The sequence below is a fragment of the Callithrix jacchus genome, chromosome 15, assembly GCF_049354715.1.
Source record: "Callithrix jacchus isolate 240 chromosome 15, calJac240_pri, whole genome shotgun sequence".
NCBI classification, from domain to species: domain Eukaryota; kingdom Metazoa; phylum Chordata; class Mammalia; order Primates; family Cebidae; genus Callithrix; species Callithrix jacchus.
In genome coordinates, this window is record NC_133516.1 from 23559403 (window position 1) to 23577173 (window position 17771).

A 17771-nucleotide genomic window follows, 5' to 3' on the forward strand; every position below is an offset into this window, starting at 1 on the left:
TCCAGCCAGAGACCTTGTGCTCGTTGCTCGCCTCCTGGTCCTCTTCCTCTTTCTCTGCACAGGTCAAAAGGGCTTGGCTGTCGGGGCTTTCTCTGGCTTCAGTGGCAAATCCCAACGCCTGTCTCATCTTGCTCTTCATCACACACGAAAGGAAAATAATCTGAGACGGTAGAAGTTAAGGGAGGAAGCAGATTCCAGCCACCTACTGCGGCTCTTCACCCCTTCACACCATGCTGCCCCCCACCCCGACTCACCTACTCTCCTCCCTCCCCAGTTTTATCCTGCCTGGGACAGAGAGTAGCTCGTCTGAAGACACATAGACCTGTTCCCACAAGGGCCCAGAACCCAATGAGACCCTGTCCCTAACAGGCACTTGGAAAATATTTGCAAAACAAAAGCATTATGAAGAACATCTTTTTTTCCTTTTTTTTTGTAGTTGTTGTTGTTGAGATGGAGTTTCACTCTTGCTGCCCAGGATGGAGTGCAATGGTGCAATCTCAGCTCACCGCAACCTCTGCCTCCCGGGTTCAAGCGATCCTCCTGCCTCAGCCTCCCGAGTAGCTGGGACTACAGGCATGTGCCACAATGCCGGGCTAATTTTGTATTTTTAATAGAGACAGGGTTTTTTCCATGTTGGTCAGGCTGGTCTCGAACTCCCAACCTCACATGATCTGCCTGCCTTGGCCCCTCAAAATGCTGGGATTACAGGCGTGAGCCACCATGCCTGGCCTGGAACATCTTTCTTGACAGGCCTGGCTTACAGTGACAATACATGTGGTGGGTTGGATGGTGTCCCCAAAAACTCAGATCCACCTCAGAACGTGACTTTTTTTTTTTTTTTTTTTTGAGACAGAGACTTTCCCTGTTGCCCAGGCTGGAGTATAGTGGCATGATCTCAGCTCACTGCAACCCCTGCCTCCCCAATTCAAGCAATTCTCCTGCCATAGCCTCCTGAGTAGCTGGGATTACAGGCACCTGCCACCATGCCCAGCTAATTTTTGTATTTTTAGTAGAGACAGGGTTTCACCACGTTGGCCAGGCTGGTCAGGTGATCCACCTGCTTCGGCCTCCCAAAGTGCTGGGATTACAGGTGTAAGCCACCACGCCTGGCCCAGACTGTAACCTTATTGGAAGTAGAGTCCTTGCTGATATAATTAGAGACAATGGAGTCATTGTGGATTAGACTGGGCCCTGACTCCAGCGACTGGGGTCCCTGTAAGAAAAGGAGACACACGAAGATACACAAAGGGAAGAGGGCCATGTGAAGGCCGAGGCAGAAATGAAAATGATGCTGCCATGTGCCAAGGGACACCAAGCGCCACCAGCAGCTGGAAGACGCAAGCGAAGACTCCCCTCTAGCACCTGCAGAGAGGGTGCAGCCCTGCTTTGCCCACACACACCCCACCACCAACACAGCACAGCCATCACCCACAGGCAGCGTCTAAAAATACAAACATTTTTAGTCTCTACTGAAAATACAGAATATAGCCAGGCGTGATGGCACGCACCTGTAGACCCAGCTACTTGGGAGGCTGAGGCAGGAGAATTGCTTGAACTTGGTAGGTGAAGGTTGCAGGGAGCTGAGATCACGCCATTGCACTCTAGCCTGGGCAACACAGCAAGACTCTGTCTCAAAAGAAAAAAAAAAGGGGGAAACATAAAACTACAAATAATTGCATTTGTGTTTGCCTGTCCCAACCTTCTTCTTCTTCTTCTTCTTTTTTTCTTTTGAGATGGAGTTTAACTCTTGTTGACCAGGCTGGAGTGCAATGGCTTGATCTCGGCTCACTGCAACCTCCGCCTCCCTCCCAGGATCAAGTGATTCTCCTGCCCTCCTGCCTTAGCCTCCCAAGTAGCTGGGATTACAGGCACGTGCCACCACACCAGCTAATTTTGTGTATATATATACATATATATATATATATATATATATATATATATATATATATATATATATATATATTTTTAGTAGAGACGGGGTTTCTCCATGTTGGTCAGGTTGGTCTCGAACTCCCAACCTCAGGGGATCCACATGCCTCAGCCTCCCAAAGTGCTTGGATTACAGGTATGAGCCACCACACACACAGCCTGCCTGCCCCAACCTTCAAACCATCCCTTGGCTGCTGGGAGAATTCCATCTAACAAGAGAAAAGGAGAGTGGGGCAGGGGCAGGGAGCAGTGGAGACACAGGCCTCCTCTGGCTGCAGGCAGGGAGCTCCCCAGGCCTGGGTGGATACAGCGAGGTCCAGTGCAGCGCGGCCCAGGGAGGTCAGGAACCAGGGTGTGGCTCGAAGCAGGTACTCAGGCTGCCGGTCGTGCGCCACAATGGCCGAGGCATAGAGGAGGCCAGCCAGTGCCGACAGGAGCCGGGCCCATAGATGGATGGAGGGAAATGTCTTCCCCCGGCACTGCACAGAGAGAAGAAGGGGCTGGGCAGGGAGGAGCACCAGATCACAAGACCCACGTCCCTCAGTGGCACAGCAGGTTGTGGGGCAAGCCCTCTGCCCACAACCAGTCTCCCAGGGCAATGCTTCTGTTACATTTCCAGTTTTTACTCAAGTTGTTTCTTCTGCCTGTCAGACTCCTACGCATCCCTCAGAACCTGGCTTGAACTTAACCCTGGGAAACCTTCCCTTACCAACTCCATCCTAAGGGGAGCAAGCAACTCCCTCTTCTGGGCTCTAACACATCCCTCTAGCAGACTACCTTGTATTGATCATGACTCAGCTCTTTACAGTCAGAGGGCTCCTGAGAGCTGGACGGGGTCCTCACCATCTCAGTGCCCCAGCACCTGATGCTGGGCAAGGGCTTCTCAGTGTCTGCTGGGAGAACATGAGGGTATGGTTTGGACATTTGTTCCCCTAGATCTCATGCTGAATCCTAATCCCTGGTGTTAGAGGTGGTGCTGGTGGGGGGGTGACTGGGTCATGGGGTGGATTTTTCATGAATGGTTTGGCACCATCCCTTGGGTGCTGCCTCAGGATTGTGAGTGAATTCTCTAGAAATCTGGCTGTTTAAAAATGTGTGGCACCTTCCCTCCCACCCTCTTGAGCACACTCTTGCTCTCTCACCAAGTGGCCTGCCTGCTCACGCTTTGCTTTTTGCCATGAGGCCCTGAGGCCTCCCCAAAAGCCCAGCAGAGGCTGGCGCCATGCCTGGACAGCCTGCAATACCAGGAGCCAATTAAATCTCGTTTCTTTACAAATGACCCAGCCAGAGGCATTCCTTTATAGCAACGCAAGAACAGCCAAACACAGAGATCAAATTAGAAGAGCTACTCAGGAGGCTGAGGCAGGAGAATTGCCTAAACCCAGGAGGCAGAGGTTGCGGTGAGCCGAGATTGTGCCATTGCACTCCAGCCTGGGTAACAAGAGTGAAACTCCGTCTCAAAAAAAAAGAAGAGCTAAGGCCTGACCCTTCTGTACCTGAGCCAGTTCAGATGGGGAAGGTCAGAAAAATGAGAGATGACATTCTGAAAATTTTAAAGCCAAGAGGACATTTCTGGAGCATATGTTATGAAAATATTGGTTCAAAAAAGGAAATATGCACTATTTATATGTAAGTAGCCTTTATATACAGAAAGTCACTTTATATATACATGAATATGTATACGTAAACACTATATATTTTTTTTGAGATGGAGTTTTGCTCGGGTGCCCACGCTGGAGTGCAGTGGCGTGATCTCAGCTCACTGCAACCTCCACCTCCTGGGTTCAAGTGATTCTCTTGCCTTCCTCCTGAGCAGATGAGATTACAGGCATCTGCCACTGCGCCTGGCTAATTTTTGTATTTTTAGTAGAGATGGGGTTTCACCATTTTGACCAGGATGGTCTCGGACTCCTGACCTTGCGATCTACCCGCCTCCGCCTCCCAAAGTGCTGGGATTACAGGCATGAGCCATCACACCTGGCCAACACCATATATTTATGATTATATACTTATATATTTAAATATATAAATTTTTATGAATAAAAATTGTAAATGATTTGGTTTATATATTAAACTCAATAGATGAGTTATATATAAACTAAATTATAATTCATTAGATGAGTTCATATACATAAATTATGATTTTTGTATAATTTAACTTTATATAAATTAAATTATATATAGATAAGTTTATGCATAATTTAGTTTATTTATAATACATATAAAATTTAGTTTATATATATAATATATATATAAACTCATTAGATGGCTCATTAAATATGTTCATTCGGTGACCACCTTTAAAGATATATGGGCTTTGGCTAGGGAATGGAAAAAAATCAGGAGGAAAAGCATGTTTTGGCCAATTTTGCCCCATTTTAATTTTAACTTTCAAAATGAATCCTTAGGAGCGTCACATTTCCGTCTGCGTCCCCTCCAGTTTTGTCCCCAGGCCTCCCTGTGTCTGGCCTGCCCCACTGAAGACTGCATCACAGCAAGAGCGCAGTCCAATGCTTCTCCCAGGTGGGGGCAGCCGGCTGGGAGGGTGGGGCCTGGCCCACTGGACCCAGAGGCTGAGGATAGAGACGAAGCCCCTTCCCATCAGCCCCTCCCACCTCACACAGGAGCAGCACTCTCTGGCTAGAGGTCCTTGAGGTCTCCCGGCCTAACCACCCCACCACGATGTTATAGGGGACACTGACGGCCAGAGGGGAAGTGGCGGGCAGAGCTGGCTGGGCGTGGGCCTCCTGCCTCTTGGCCTTGCTCTCACTGCTGTTCAGGATGAGCCCGCACTGGGAGCCTCTGCCCTCACTCCCATGCTAACCAGTGACAGTGCCCACTGTCTTCCAAATAAGTCTCTTCTCAGGGTCAGGCCTGGGGCTGACCTTGAAAAAAGTAGAGAGCTTTTATCTGCAGCACCAGACATACAGTAGGTGCTTAACCTCTGCTTGAAGAACAGAACTCGATTGTGGCTGAATGAGATGTGGCAGTCCCTCTCCAGCCTATGCAGGCCTTGCCTACAGGCAGGACAGATGCAGGCAGCACGCCCCCTGTGGGTTGCCTGGCACGTCCGTGTAGGGGCTGGAGTCAGAACATGCCAAGATGGTGCCTGCAGCTGCCAGGACTCCTGGTGTCAGCAGAATGCTTCACTCATCAGTGGCTGTTCAGACCCCTTGTCCCATTCAAGGACTCACTCCTGGAGCAATGGGAATTTTCCCACCAATGCCACCCAGCCATCTCCTCAGCAAGCTCACCATGGCCAAATTAGGAGCAGCTTCTGGGAGAGCCAAGGTCTGAAGCCATGCTGGCCTGGCTTCCCAGAATACCCCAAATCCTGCTGGGTTTCTCCCTACGAAGGAAACCCTAGCCCTGGCTCTTCTCCATGCAACCAGAGTCACTGAGAGGTGGCAGCATCTACTTCCCTATAAATACCACATTTCCTTTTTTGAATCCCCAGTGGAATCTCACTCATCATCCTGCCTGGGGGCCCTCAGGCTTCATTACCTTGTAGGGACGGGGAGAGGACTACCTCCTAGGGCGGGGGAATGCTGACGGCTATCCAGATGCCAGGCAGTGTGTAGTGGCTTACCCTGAAATTCTACCTTTTACTCAGCAGGAAGGGGCCAGGTGTGATGGCTCATGCCTATAATCCCAGCAATTTGGGAGGCCGAGGCAGGTGGATCACCTGAGGTCAGGAGTTCGACCAACATGGCAAAACTCTGTCTCTACTAAAAATACAAAAATTAGCTGGGCATGGTGGTGGGCACCTGTACTCTGGAGGCTGAGGCAGGAGAACTGCTTGAACTCAGGAGGCAGAGGTTGCAGTGAGCTGGGATTGAGCCATTGCACTTCAGCCTGGCGGATGAGCGAAACTCTGTCTCAAAAACAACAATGGCTGGGCGCGGAGGCTTACGCCTGTAATCCCATCACTTTGGGAGGCTGAGGTGGGCAGATTATGAAGTCAGGAGTTCGAGATCAGCCTGGCCAACATAGTGAAACCCCTTTTCTACCAAAAATACAAAAATTAGTTGGGCATGGTGGTGGGTGCCTGTAGTCCCAGCTACTCGGGAGGCTGAGGCAGGAGAATTGCTTGAACCCGGGAGACGAAGTTTGCAGTGAGCCAAGATCACACCACCGCACTCCAGCCTGGGTGACAGAGCAAGACTCCATTTCAAAAACAAAGTCAAAAACAACAAAACAAAAACAGGAAAAGGCCCATCCCCAACCTCTTCCCTGTCTTGGTTCTGTTCTCTGAGACTTAGAGAACAAGGCTGCTCTTTCTGCCGCCACACAGCCCTCTGATTCACGCACCCATCAGCTTCCTTTTTTTCCAGGCCAGATGAAATGGCTCTCTCAGTGTTTGCTGACCCCTACCATGATCAGGCCCCAGGTGCCTGCAGGGCAATGAGAAACGACACAGACAAGGCTACCACCCGCAAGGTGCTAACATTCCACTGCCGGACCAGGCAGAACCGGGAAATAAGGGGCACCTTTCAGGTAGTTCCAAATGCTCTGAAGAAAATACAGTGCTGGGGCTTGCCTGGGGCTGTTTTAGGTGGAGTGATGTTATGGGTTGCAATATGTGCTCCCCAAAAGATGTTGAAGTTCCTAGGCTGGACGCGGTGGCTCACACTTGTGAGCCCAGCACTTTGGGAGGCTGAGGCAGGTAGATTACTTGAGGTCAGGAGTTTGAGACCAAACCTGGCCAAACATGGTGAAACCCCATCTCTACTAAAAATACAAAAACTAGCCAGGTGTGGTGGCACATGCCTGTAATTCCAGCTACTCTGGCAGCTGAGGCAGTAGAATCGCTTGAACCTGGGAGGCAGAAGTTGCAGTGAGCCGAGATCATGCCACTGTACTTCAGCCTGGGTGACAGATGAGACTCCATCTCAAAAAAAAAAAAAAAAAAAAAAAGATGTGGAAGTCCCAACCCCAAGTACCTGTGAATGTGACCTTATTTGGAAATAGGGTCTTTGGTCTTTGTGGATGATCCGGTTAAGATGAGGTCATTAGGGTGGGTCCTAGTCCAATGTCCTCATAAAAAGGAGGAAGTCGGACACAGAAAGGTACAGAGGGAAGGCCACGTGAAACTGAAGTTACCATAAGCCAAGGAGCTACCTGAACCGTGGAGAGGAGTGAGGCCTGGAACAGATCCTTCCCTAGCCTGCAGAGGGAGCACGGCCCCGCCGGCACCTTCATCTCAGACTTCTGACTTCTGGCACTGAGATGATCAACTTCTGTTGTTCAGAGTTAGCGACACTTTGTTACAACAGCCCTAGGGAATTACTATCGGGGTCAGGGCACTGTGTCAGCTCCTTCACAGGTCTTGATGCCACTGGCCTCCCAGCTCTGACACCACCCTGGAGAGCCACACTGGTGGGCTGCTGACCACCAGATGGTCACCACTCTCCCCTCCATTAATCTAAAGACAGGACACCACTGATGAGACCCATGCAGCAGTCACAGCACAGACTTCAGCTTCACTGACTTCGCAAACAACCACTAACAACGCTCCATCCCCAAATGCTAATCAGGACGCTCTTGGGCAAGTAATTTTTTTTTTTTTTCTGAGATGGATTATTGCTCTGTCACCTGGGCTGGAGAGCAGTGGCACAATCTCAGCTCACTGCAACCACGACCTCCCAGGTTCCAATGATTCACCTGCCTCAGCCTCCCGAGTAGCTGGGATTACAGGCACCCGCCACCATGCCTGAATAATTTTTGTATTTTTAGTAGAGATGAGGGTTTTGCCATGTTGGCCAGGCTGATCTTGAACTCCTGACCTCAAATGATCCACCTGCCTCGGTCTCCCAAAGTGCTGGGATTACAGGCAGGAGCCACCGCACCCGGCTGATTCTTTTTAGATGAAATGGGCCTATGGCATGCCACGGGGCTGGATTTGGCCACTGTTCAATCAGTGAGACAGGAGCAGTTGTCTCAGAGTCATCTGCACAGGAAACTTGGCAGAGCAGCTGTCACACATCCACAGTCTTGCTGTTTCTCAGGTGCTTTCACGCATGGGGGCTTTTCCTGTGTGCTCTGTCGATGGCTTTTCCCTAGCCTGTGTCCTCAAATTCACATTCCCTTCTGAGCCAACATGACACCTCCCCACTACCCCACCGCCTGGCAGCGTAAACAGTTTTCACTCTTGCTCATTTGAAGAGTGTAGGAGGCTTCTCTCTCCTCTGAAACCCCAAATGCTTGTTTATTATTTTCTTTTCTTTTTTTGAGATGGAGTCTAGCTCTGTCGCCCAGGCTGGAGTGCAGTGGCACAATCTCGGCTCACTGCAACCTCCGCCTCCTGGGTTCAAGCGATTCTCCTGCCTCAGCCTCCTCAGTAGCTGGGATTACAGGTGCCTGCCGCCACGTCCAGCTAATTTTTGTATTTTTAGTAAAGATGGAGTTTCACTGTGTTGGCCAGATTGGTCTCGAACTCCTGACCTCGTGATCCACCTGCCTCAGTCTCCCAAAGTGCTGGGATTACAAGTGTGAGCCACCACGCACGGCCCCAAACACTCGTTCCTATCTTTCTTCAAGCATTGGGAGATGCTGCTTCACATTCCTACGTCTTCCATGAGACTGTGAGCTCCGGAGGGTGAGCACTCAGCCCTGCTCACATCTTACCCCCCAAGGACTGGTCAATACAGGGCCTCCCTCACCCAGATGCCTGGAGAATGCCTGCCAGTAAGACACTCTTGATCTACACAGAACCTCACAGCTGACTCCTGTAGTCTCTCAAATTTCATTCTCTCCTGGGTTTATCCAGTGTAGGGGCTTTTCCCTCAGAGCTTGCTTTTCATTTGCTACAGGAAATGGGAAAGTACACCTGGGCTTTCCCCGAGAGGCTCCCGTAGTCCTCAGAAGGCCCGGGTTGGCTGCCCACTCTCCACACACACCCCCACTTGCTGTCATACACACTAATGCTCTTGAGAAAAATTTGAGTCCACGTCATGCCCCCACAGTGATGCCACACCTCCTCCGCCCCATGACCTGGCCCTCTCGGGATGCTCCCAGATGCCCTGAGACCTGCCCCTCTCGGGATGCTCCCAGATGCCCTGAGACCTGCCATGTGACCCACAGTCCCAGGCCCACCCCCAGCCTCACAATTCTGGAGAGAGGGGGGATCCGAGAAGCCCAGGAGCCGAAGGCAGCAATGCCACCCAGCAGGTAGCCGAGGATCTCAGGGTTTTCCTGCAAGAACAGGTGATCCGCCGTCAGCACACAGTGCAGTCTGCCCATGCGCCCCAAGAGACAGCCAAAGCTCAGGAGTCCTTTCCTGCTTTCAGGTTTCCTCCAACAATGGAAGGCTTAACCCTACTGCCCCGGCTCCCGTCTCATCCCACCCTGGGCATTTGGCAGGACATACAGTACCCCGAGTCCTCCCCAAAATGGCTCAGCCTCACCTGCAGCAGGTTCGCCAGCAGCTTCCGCTGCGGCCCCCGGATGGTGGCTGAATCCTTTGGGACAGCAACCCAGAGAGCCCAGCACGGACCCAGGCTCAGTGGCAGGGCCAGGGCAAACACGCCCGCCCCAAGCCGCCGCCTCCTCTTCCTCTCTCGGGCTTCCCAATCTGCAACAGACACCAAAACCCCACGTGGCTCCTGGGACCTAGAACTTGTCAGATAGCTGCTTGGGAAGAACTGGTGTCAACTCCCCACATGACGCCAAAACGGGGTCCCACGTTATTCTGCAGGCCAGCTCCTCCCCACCCTTCGGGGCCCTGTAACTGAGCCACCTCCTCAAGGAGCCTTTCCTCTCCACCACTGGGGCACACCCCTGCTCCCATAACTGGTGTTGTTCTCCTTCCTTAGGCGGAGATGAGAGAGGACATTATCTTCTATTGTATGGATCTGCATGCAGACAGCAGTGCCTCACTGGGACTAGCGCTCCCAGGGATAAGGCACCATCCCCTGGTGGTTTCTACAGTCTCCGCAGAGCAGAACTGGTATAAGGTCAAGCGTGGTGAGAGCATCAACCAGCGAATCGGTGATGGCACCAGCAGGAGCTGCGAATGGGACAAACAGCAGTGAGCGGGGCCTTTGTTTCTTTGTTGTTGTCGTTGTTTGAGGAGGCCCGCACTGTGGCCCGGGCTGGAGTGCAATGGCATGATCTCTGCTCACTGCAACCTCTGCCTCCTGGTTTGAAGTGATTTTGCTGCCTCAGCCTCCCGAGTAGCTGAGATTGCAGGTGCCTGACACCATGCCTGCCTAATTTTTTGTAGTTTTAGTAGAGATGGGGTTTCACCATGTTGGCCAGGCTGGTCTGGAACTCCTGACCTCGTGATCTGCCCATCTCAGCCTCCCAAAGTGCTGGGATTACAGGCATGAGCCACCGTGCCCGGCCATGAGTGGTGTCTGAAAATCTCCTTGAAATATAAGATAGACACTCCTCTGAGCAATTTTACTTGTTTTTTTCTTGTTGAGGTGAGATCTCACTCTACCAGGCTGGACTTGAACTCCTAGGCTCAAGCAATCTCCCACCTCAGCCTCATGAGTGGCTGGGATTCTAGGTATAAACCACTGCCCAGCTCTCTCCTGAGAAACTCTAAAAATACTCAGTGGGCAGCACTGACAGCTGAGGGCATGCTACACTACACACTGAGGCAGCAGCAGTCCCTCTAATGTATTTGTTTATTTTTGAGACAGGGTCTCGCTCTGCTGCCCAGGCTGGAGTGCACCGGCACAATCACAGCTCACTGCAGGCTCCACCTCCAGGGTTCAAGTGATCCTCCCAAATCAGTCTCCCCAGCTGGGACCACAGGCATGCACCACCATGCCCAGCTACTTTCTAAAATGTTTGCAGAGCTAGGGTCTTCCTATGTTACCCAGGCTGGTCTCAAACTCTTGGTGTCAAGCAATCTTCCCACCTCAGCCTCCCAAAGTGCTGGGATTACAGGGATGAGCCACCACATGCAGTTCATCCCTTTTGTTCTTTTATTATTTTTTTTGAGATGGAGTTCACTCTTGTTGCCCATGCTGGACTACAGTGGTGCTACCTTGGCTCACTGCAACCTCCAGTTCCCAGGTTTAAGTGATTCTCCTGGCTCAGCCTCCCAAGTAGCTGGGATTACAGCTGCATGCCACCACGTCCAGTTAATTTTTGTTTTTTTTTTTTTAGTAGAAATGGGTTTTTACCATGTTGGCCAAGCTGGTCTCAAACTCCCGACCTCCCTTTGCCTGGCTTGGCCTCCCAAAGTGCTGAGATTACAGGCATGAGGCACTGCGCCCGGCCCCTCATCCCTTCTTTTTAAACAAGGGTCCAAGCACACTACTGACCCTTCTCAAGAAGCCCCAGCTGTAGATGCTCAGGGCCACTCATCCTGCCCCATCATTTCCAACCCCTGCCTGTGTTGCCCCGTGCCTGTTCCTGGCATCCACATCCAGCAGTTGTGAAGCCTGACCTGGCCACCCCGAACTTGCACGCTGAGATATCACTATTCATCCCCATGCCCTACTCCACCCTCCTCCTAGCCTTTGCCCATGCTGCTCTGTGTGCCCGAATGCCCGGCCTGTGGTCCCAGCCCTAGTGCCCTGAATTTCCTTGACACCAGCAGCCCTTCCCTCCCTCTGGCTGTCCACAGTGTGCACACACCTCCAAGCTGGTGGCCCTAATGAGACCCTCTCCTTTCTCTGTGTCTGGCTGGCACCCACTCATAGAGTCCTAAGGAGTAGGCGTTCAGTGTGCTGAAGAATGAATGGGTGAATAGAGACAGGAACAGACAGCCACGTACTCACCTGCATTAGGCTTGAATCTGGATCCACAGACTGGGAAGAGGGTGAACATGAAGTTCACTAAATCAATAGCTGCGAGGTAGGCACCCGTGAAGACCTGGGAGCAAATGGGAAGAGAGTCTTGGCATTCAAGTATTTTTACTGGAGTGCAATGGCACCATCTCGGCTCACCGCAGCCTCCGCCTCCCAGATTCAAGTGATTCTCCTGCCTCTGGCTCCCAAGTAGCTGGGATTATAGGCATGTACCACCACGCAGGCTGGTCTGCATGCCTCAGGCTGGTCTCACCCGGGCTCAGGCAGTGTGCCCACCTCAGTCTCCCAAAGTGCTAGGATTACAGGCATGAACCACCTCACCCAGCCGGCCCTATTGTATTCTATTAGCTAATGAGAATGGGCACCCAAAATGAAAGGTGATTTGCTTTTGAGACAACGCTGCTTGAAGCAGGGTCTAGAAGGCTCCAAATCTGTGCCCTGCCCTCTAGGCTGCCTTCCTTCATTTCTACCTGGATGGGCATAAGACCAAGAACAGTCCCGGGAGGCGCTTCCACAGTGGGCACAACAGGATTTCCTGGGTATACGTGTTTTGGGATAGGACCCTTCTACACAGGTCTGTCTGAGCGCCTAGGCTTTTGGGAAACTTGAAGCTACTTTTCCCTTGCCCCAAAGCCTACATCACCACCTGGGAAAAGACTCAGCCACCAGTACATGAGCTGGGGCTGAGTCAAAGCTCTAAATAACTATTTATTAAGCACCTACTAGGTGCCGGGTGCTGTTTAAAGTGATAAGGATACAGCAGTGAACAAATCCTTGCCTTTGTAGAGGTGACATTCTAATGGGAGTTCACATACAAGAAGTAATAAACAGGTGAGGCTTGGCAGCTCACCTGTAAATCCTAGCACATTGGGAGGCCAAGGTGGGCAGATTGTCCTGAGCTCAGGAGTTCAAGACCAGCCTGGGCAACATGGCAAAACGCTGTCTCCACTAAAAATACAAAAATTAGCTGGGTTACAAGCTGCAGAAGGCTTAAAAAAAATTAGGTGGGTGTTGTGGTATGCACCTGTAATCCCAGCTACTCAGGAGGCTGAGACAGGAGAACTGCTTGAACCCAGGAGGCAGAGGTTGCAGTGAGCCAAGATCATGTCACTGCACTCCAGCCTGGGTGACAGAGCGAGACTCTATCTCCAAAAAAAAAGGAGTACACATAAGTAAAGTATATGGTGCGTTAGGGATTAAGCTATAGATAAAAATAGATTAGAATAATGGAATCCAGAACACTGGTGGAAGAGGTGGGTCACCATTATAAGCAGGGGAGTTCTTATTGAGAAGGTGACTTTTTTTTGCTTGTTTTTTTGAGACAGCGTCTTGCTCTGTCACCCATGCTGGAGTGCAATACCGTGATCTTGGCTAACTGCAACCTCTGCCTCCCAGGTTCAAGTGATTCTCCTTGCCTCAGCCTTCCAAGTAGCTGGGATTACAGGCATGCACCACGCCCGGCTAATTTTGTTTTTAGTAGACACAGGGTCTCCACTCCCCACCTCAAGTGATCCACCCACCTCAGCCTCCCAAAGTGCTGGGATTACAGGCCTGAGCCATTGCAACTGACCAAGAGGTAACTTTTGAGCAAAGACCTGAAGGACTAAGCAGGGAGCCAAGCAGATATCGGGAACAAGAGCCTCGGAGGGGTGCAGAAAAAACAGCAAAGGCACAGATTCTGAGGCGACATTGTGCTATGCACGTTGAAGCAACAAGACAGAAGCCACATGGCTGCAGCAGAGAGAGAGGTCAGGCCTCTGCTGGCCTAAGCCACCGTCAGCTGTAGGCCCAACATACCTGAATTGTGAGCTGTCTGGCCAGAATAGCCCCCACAGTGTCGCACAGACTGGTCAGGAGGCAGCACGCAGCACACAGTGGCGACTGGTCCTGTCTGGATTTCTTTGTACATCTCAGATAGAGAAGCCTGGGGTGACAGGGGTGTTGACAGAACACAGGACCCATGAGTTGGGACCCAAACTCGTGCATCTGTAAAGGGCATCTTCATGTGTCCCTGAGGTTTTTAGGGGGTGTTTTTGAACTTAGTTTCCGGACGGGAAACAATCAGAAGACTCCCGAGCCGCCTGTCCAGATGCCCGTGACAGGAGCTAGACCTCATGAGATGTGAAGACACCGCCTCCTTTAGTGAAGAGGAATTACGTTCAGACTCCAAATCAGGCTGGCTCCATTTGATGACTCCCCACTTAGCACTAAAAATGTGGCCATCAGGTTTTATTTTTTGAAAGGGAAACAGGAGGGCTATAAAAGTAACCCAGGCCAAGTGGGATGGCTCACGCCTATAATCCCAGCACTTTTGGGAGGCCACGTCCCAACACTTTGATTGCCTGCAGTCAGGTGTTCAAGACCAGCCAGGCCAACATGATGAAATCCTGTTTCTACTAAAAATACAAAAATTACCCGAGTGTGGTGGCGAGTGCCTGTAATCCCAGCTACTCGGGAATCTAAGCCAGAAGAAGTGCTTGAACCCAGGAGGCAGAGGTTGCAGTGAGCCGAGATCATGCCATTGCATTCCAGCCTGGGCGGCAGAGTGAGATTCCATCTCGGGGGGGGGGGGGGGGGGGAAGCAACCCAACCACTACAGATAACTGCAGAGCAGAGTTAACTGCCTAAATTAAAAAGAAACTTGTTTCTCCTAAATAAATTAAAGTGAAATTCTTCTAAACCACCTGGGAAGTGGGGCAGCCTGGCTTCTGCCGGCCTGTGTCCACAACGAGCATGTTCTTTACAGGGAGAGCCTTTTTGGCACTTTGTGCTGACCTTTCCTTAGAACCTTCCCCTGTTCATTCTCTCCTTATGGCCCCTCTCCAGCCCATATCCACCAGAGAATATGCACAGAAGGGCAGGGCAGAACGGGCTGGAAGAGGCCGGAGGTTTCTATCAGCATCACTGACAGGGTCTCAGAAATGCATTGTTGTACGTGCCTCTTTGCTACATTTCTCTGGAGACACTGAGGCATGACTGCAGCTCTGGTTTCATTTCTGTTAACCAGAGGGCGGCACTCATTCCACATCCTTCGAACAACGTGGCTGATTCTGAGTGCCTGTCCTTGGGAATGGTGGATGACAGAAGGCTTTGGCTTTCTAAATATTTCTTTTCTTTTATCTTTTTTTTTGAGGCAGAGTTTCACTCTTGTCGCCCAGGCTGGAGTGCAGTGGCATGATCTTGGCTCACCGCAACCTCCGCCTCCCAGGTTCAAGCGATTCTCCTGCTTTAGACTCCCTAGTAGCTGGGATTATAGGCATGTGCCACCACGCCTGGCTAATTTTGTATTTTTAGTAGAAATGGGGTTTCTCCATGTTGCTCAGGCTGGTCTCGAACTCTCAACCTCAGGTGACCCTCCCACCTAGGCCTCCCAAAGTGCTGGGATTACAAGCATGAGCCACCGCGCCCCAGCTTCTAAACAGTTCTTGACCTGCTGGCCCAAATCTGAAACTCACAGTGGCAACATCAACTTTAATCTGGGTCCTGAGCTCCTAAAACCAATTCAAGGCCAAGGAGTGAAGATCCTTTTTTTTTTTTTTGAGACGGAGTTTTGCTCTTGTTGCCTATGCTGTGCAATGGCACAATCTCGGCTCACTGCAACCTCCGCCTCCCGGGTTCAACTGATTCTCCTGCCTCAGCCTCCGGAGTAGCTGGGATTACAGGTGCCTGTCACCATGCCTAGCTAATTTTTCATATTTTTAGTAGAGACGGGGTTTCACTATGTTGGCCAGGCTGGTCTTGAACTCGTGACTTTAGATGATCCACCTGCCTCCGCCTCCCAAAGTGCTGGGATTACAGGCGTGAGCCACTGCGCCCAGCCAGGAGTGAAAATTCTTAAATTGGAGACTCCCAGAGGCGGAACCAAATTAGAAATAATTTATATCAACCCTCCCATTTGAGAGGAGAAAAGTGAGGCCTCTGGTGAGAAGGTGAGTTAGTGGTGGTCTTCAAAGCCCCTTCTTCACATGCAGGGGCTTTGCTCTGCACCCTGTTCTCAGCCACTTCCCCAGCTCTTGGGGCCGGGGTTCCAGCTGACCTTAACCCACCCCACACACCACTCCGAAGACACGTCCTCCAAAGAGAAGAGGACGGGAGACGTTCAGGGATGGCAAGGCCCTGACAACAAATGAGTTATGTCCAGATCCCAAGCAGGGTGAGAAGCAGAGGCTTGCTCTTAACCCCTCCAAGGGTGGAAAGTGCCTAACAGTGCTGGTCTGAGGACTCTGTGAGGAACAAATGGATACTGGGTGTCCAGTGCCTTGTTAGTTTCCAGCCTCTGATCTGGACAGTTTAACCTCTTTTACCAGCCTGCCCCTTTTCAGTAGGAGCTGGGGTTTTGGTGCTTTCGTTTCACTCAGACAAGTTAAACTCTCAGAACCTCAGGGTTCGTTACCGAAAGTGGGGGTGACACCTCCTGGTGCTGATATTGTGAGTGGCAGGCACTGAATGAGTTAAATGAATGCAACGCTGGGCCCATAGTAAATGTTCTAGGCTTCTTTTCATTTGTATTCCAGTCACTGGGTAGTGGGGCTGCAGAATCTCTGCAATACGACCACATGCCTTAGGAGAATAACCACTGAGCACCTACGGGGAGACAGCTGTAACCTCTCCCGGGGTGCTGGTCCTTTCTCCCCTGCCAGGGAATCCTGGACAATGCTAGTGGATTTCCAAGCCTAGGACAGGGCGGCTGAGGACCTGGAGATTCACTCTTAGAACTTAGGCTATGGTGAGCCTCTGGCAAAACCAGTCCAGGTGCTGGACAGACCAGGGAAAAGACAGGCCAGTTGGATCATCACTCCCCTTCCTATCTAAGAGGACTTTGGGTAAATGGAGGCCAGAAACATCAAGGGACTTGCCAAGAGTTGGTGGCTTAGCTGGAGCAATACAAATGATGTTTAATGAGCACTTACTAAGCGCTTTACCCGTACTGAATCATTTAATCCTCCCATCATCCTATGCGGTATTATCCCCAGTCACAGGAGGCCCAGAGCTTGCGAAGGTCATACCACGAGTCAGTCATACCACGAGTCAATGGGGCAAGGGCTGACAATAGCACCAGGGCTCGTGTTGTACTGGGGCCCCATCGGCTGCACCACCCAGCCTCCTCTTTGTGGCTCACAGCCCAGCTTCCCTGTGCGTAGGATCTGGAAAGAAGTACCCCACTTCAGTCTACGGAGCAATATTCTATTTGATCCTGTTACTGAGCCCCCCTTTCCGCCTTCTCCTCTAGGTTTCCAAGAGGGAGTAGCAGGGGCGTGGCGCTTCTTTCCCCGCCCGGCAGCCCCCCGACCCAGGGCCCCATTACAGCGTGTGGGCGGCGATCCAGCAGGAGGAGGCGCAGATCCACAGGCCGAAGGAGATGCAGACGCGGTGGCGGGCGAAACAGCGGTCCAGGTAGTCCCAATCCCAGAGCGCCGGCGCGGGGCTGGGCGCCTCCCCCATGGCGCGTCTGGGCGCGCTCTGCGGGGCTGGGGACCTGGGCGCAGCCTCCCCCGCCGCAGGCAGCCGCGAGCGCCGGCGCCCCGAGCCCCGTTCTCTGGGTTCCGTTCTGCCGCAGCGGTCCCGGCCGAGCGCACAGACCGCGGGCAGAGAAGGGCGCGCTCCCGGACGCAGGCGGCGGCTGCTAAGGCGCCGGGGAAAAGTTTCCGGGACCGCGCGCTCCCCACCCCTCGCGCTATTGTCGGGGGTCGGCGGGGAGGAGGCCGCCCCCCAGCGGTGGGAGCCGGGAGCTGCTCGGGCACAAAGACTGCAGCCGCCGCGGGCGCCAGCTCCCCGCGGGCCTCTTAGCGGTCAGGCACCTCCAACATCCTGACCCGAGCAGGGCAGGCGGCTGGGCTCGGGGAGGACCGGGTCCCTGCTGGCCACTGTTAAGGCACCGCGTCCCTTCCGGCATTCGGCACCTTTCCCGAGCCAACAATGCAATTAGTTGCGCTGCTGAAGCGCCTGGGTGCTGGGATCCCAAGGTGAATGGGGCCTGGTCCTGATACCGGACACGGTGCAATAAAAAGGGTGGGGTGCAAGGCCAGTTAGGAGGAAACTAACATGCCGGAGAACAAATACCCCCACATCCGCCTC

The 17771-nt window shown here is 52.1% G+C and overlaps 1 protein-coding gene across 20 annotated transcripts in view; it reads right to left on the reverse strand.

The window, feature by feature from the left end:
- Positions 1 to 17342, reverse strand: part of TMEM44 (transmembrane protein 44) — a 48661-nt gene extending 31319 nt beyond the window's left edge. For 9 of the 20 annotated variants that reach the window (XM_035274926.3, XM_035274927.3, XM_035274924.3 and 6 more), the window contains exons 1-7: positions 17002 to 17342; positions 13494 to 13620; positions 11667 to 11760; positions 9336 to 9502; positions 9037 to 9123; positions 2238 to 2429; positions 14 to 160 (exon numbers count right to left, since the gene is read on the reverse strand). In XM_035274926.3, coding sequence (XP_035130817.1) covers positions 14 to 160; positions 2238 to 2429; positions 9037 to 9123; positions 9336 to 9502; positions 11667 to 11760; positions 13494 to 13620; positions 17002 to 17138 — 951 coding nt within the window. In that variant the 5' untranslated portion in view covers positions 17139 to 17342. Of the gene's footprint in view, positions 1 to 13; positions 161 to 2237; positions 2430 to 9036; positions 9124 to 9335; positions 9503 to 11666; positions 11761 to 13493; positions 13621 to 16107; positions 16238 to 17001 lie in introns of all 20 variants that reach the window. The other 11 variants (XM_078350539.1, XM_078350540.1, XM_035274930.3 and 8 more) reach the window with 2 other exon arrangements.
- Positions 17343 to 17771: the final 429 nt, after the last annotated feature.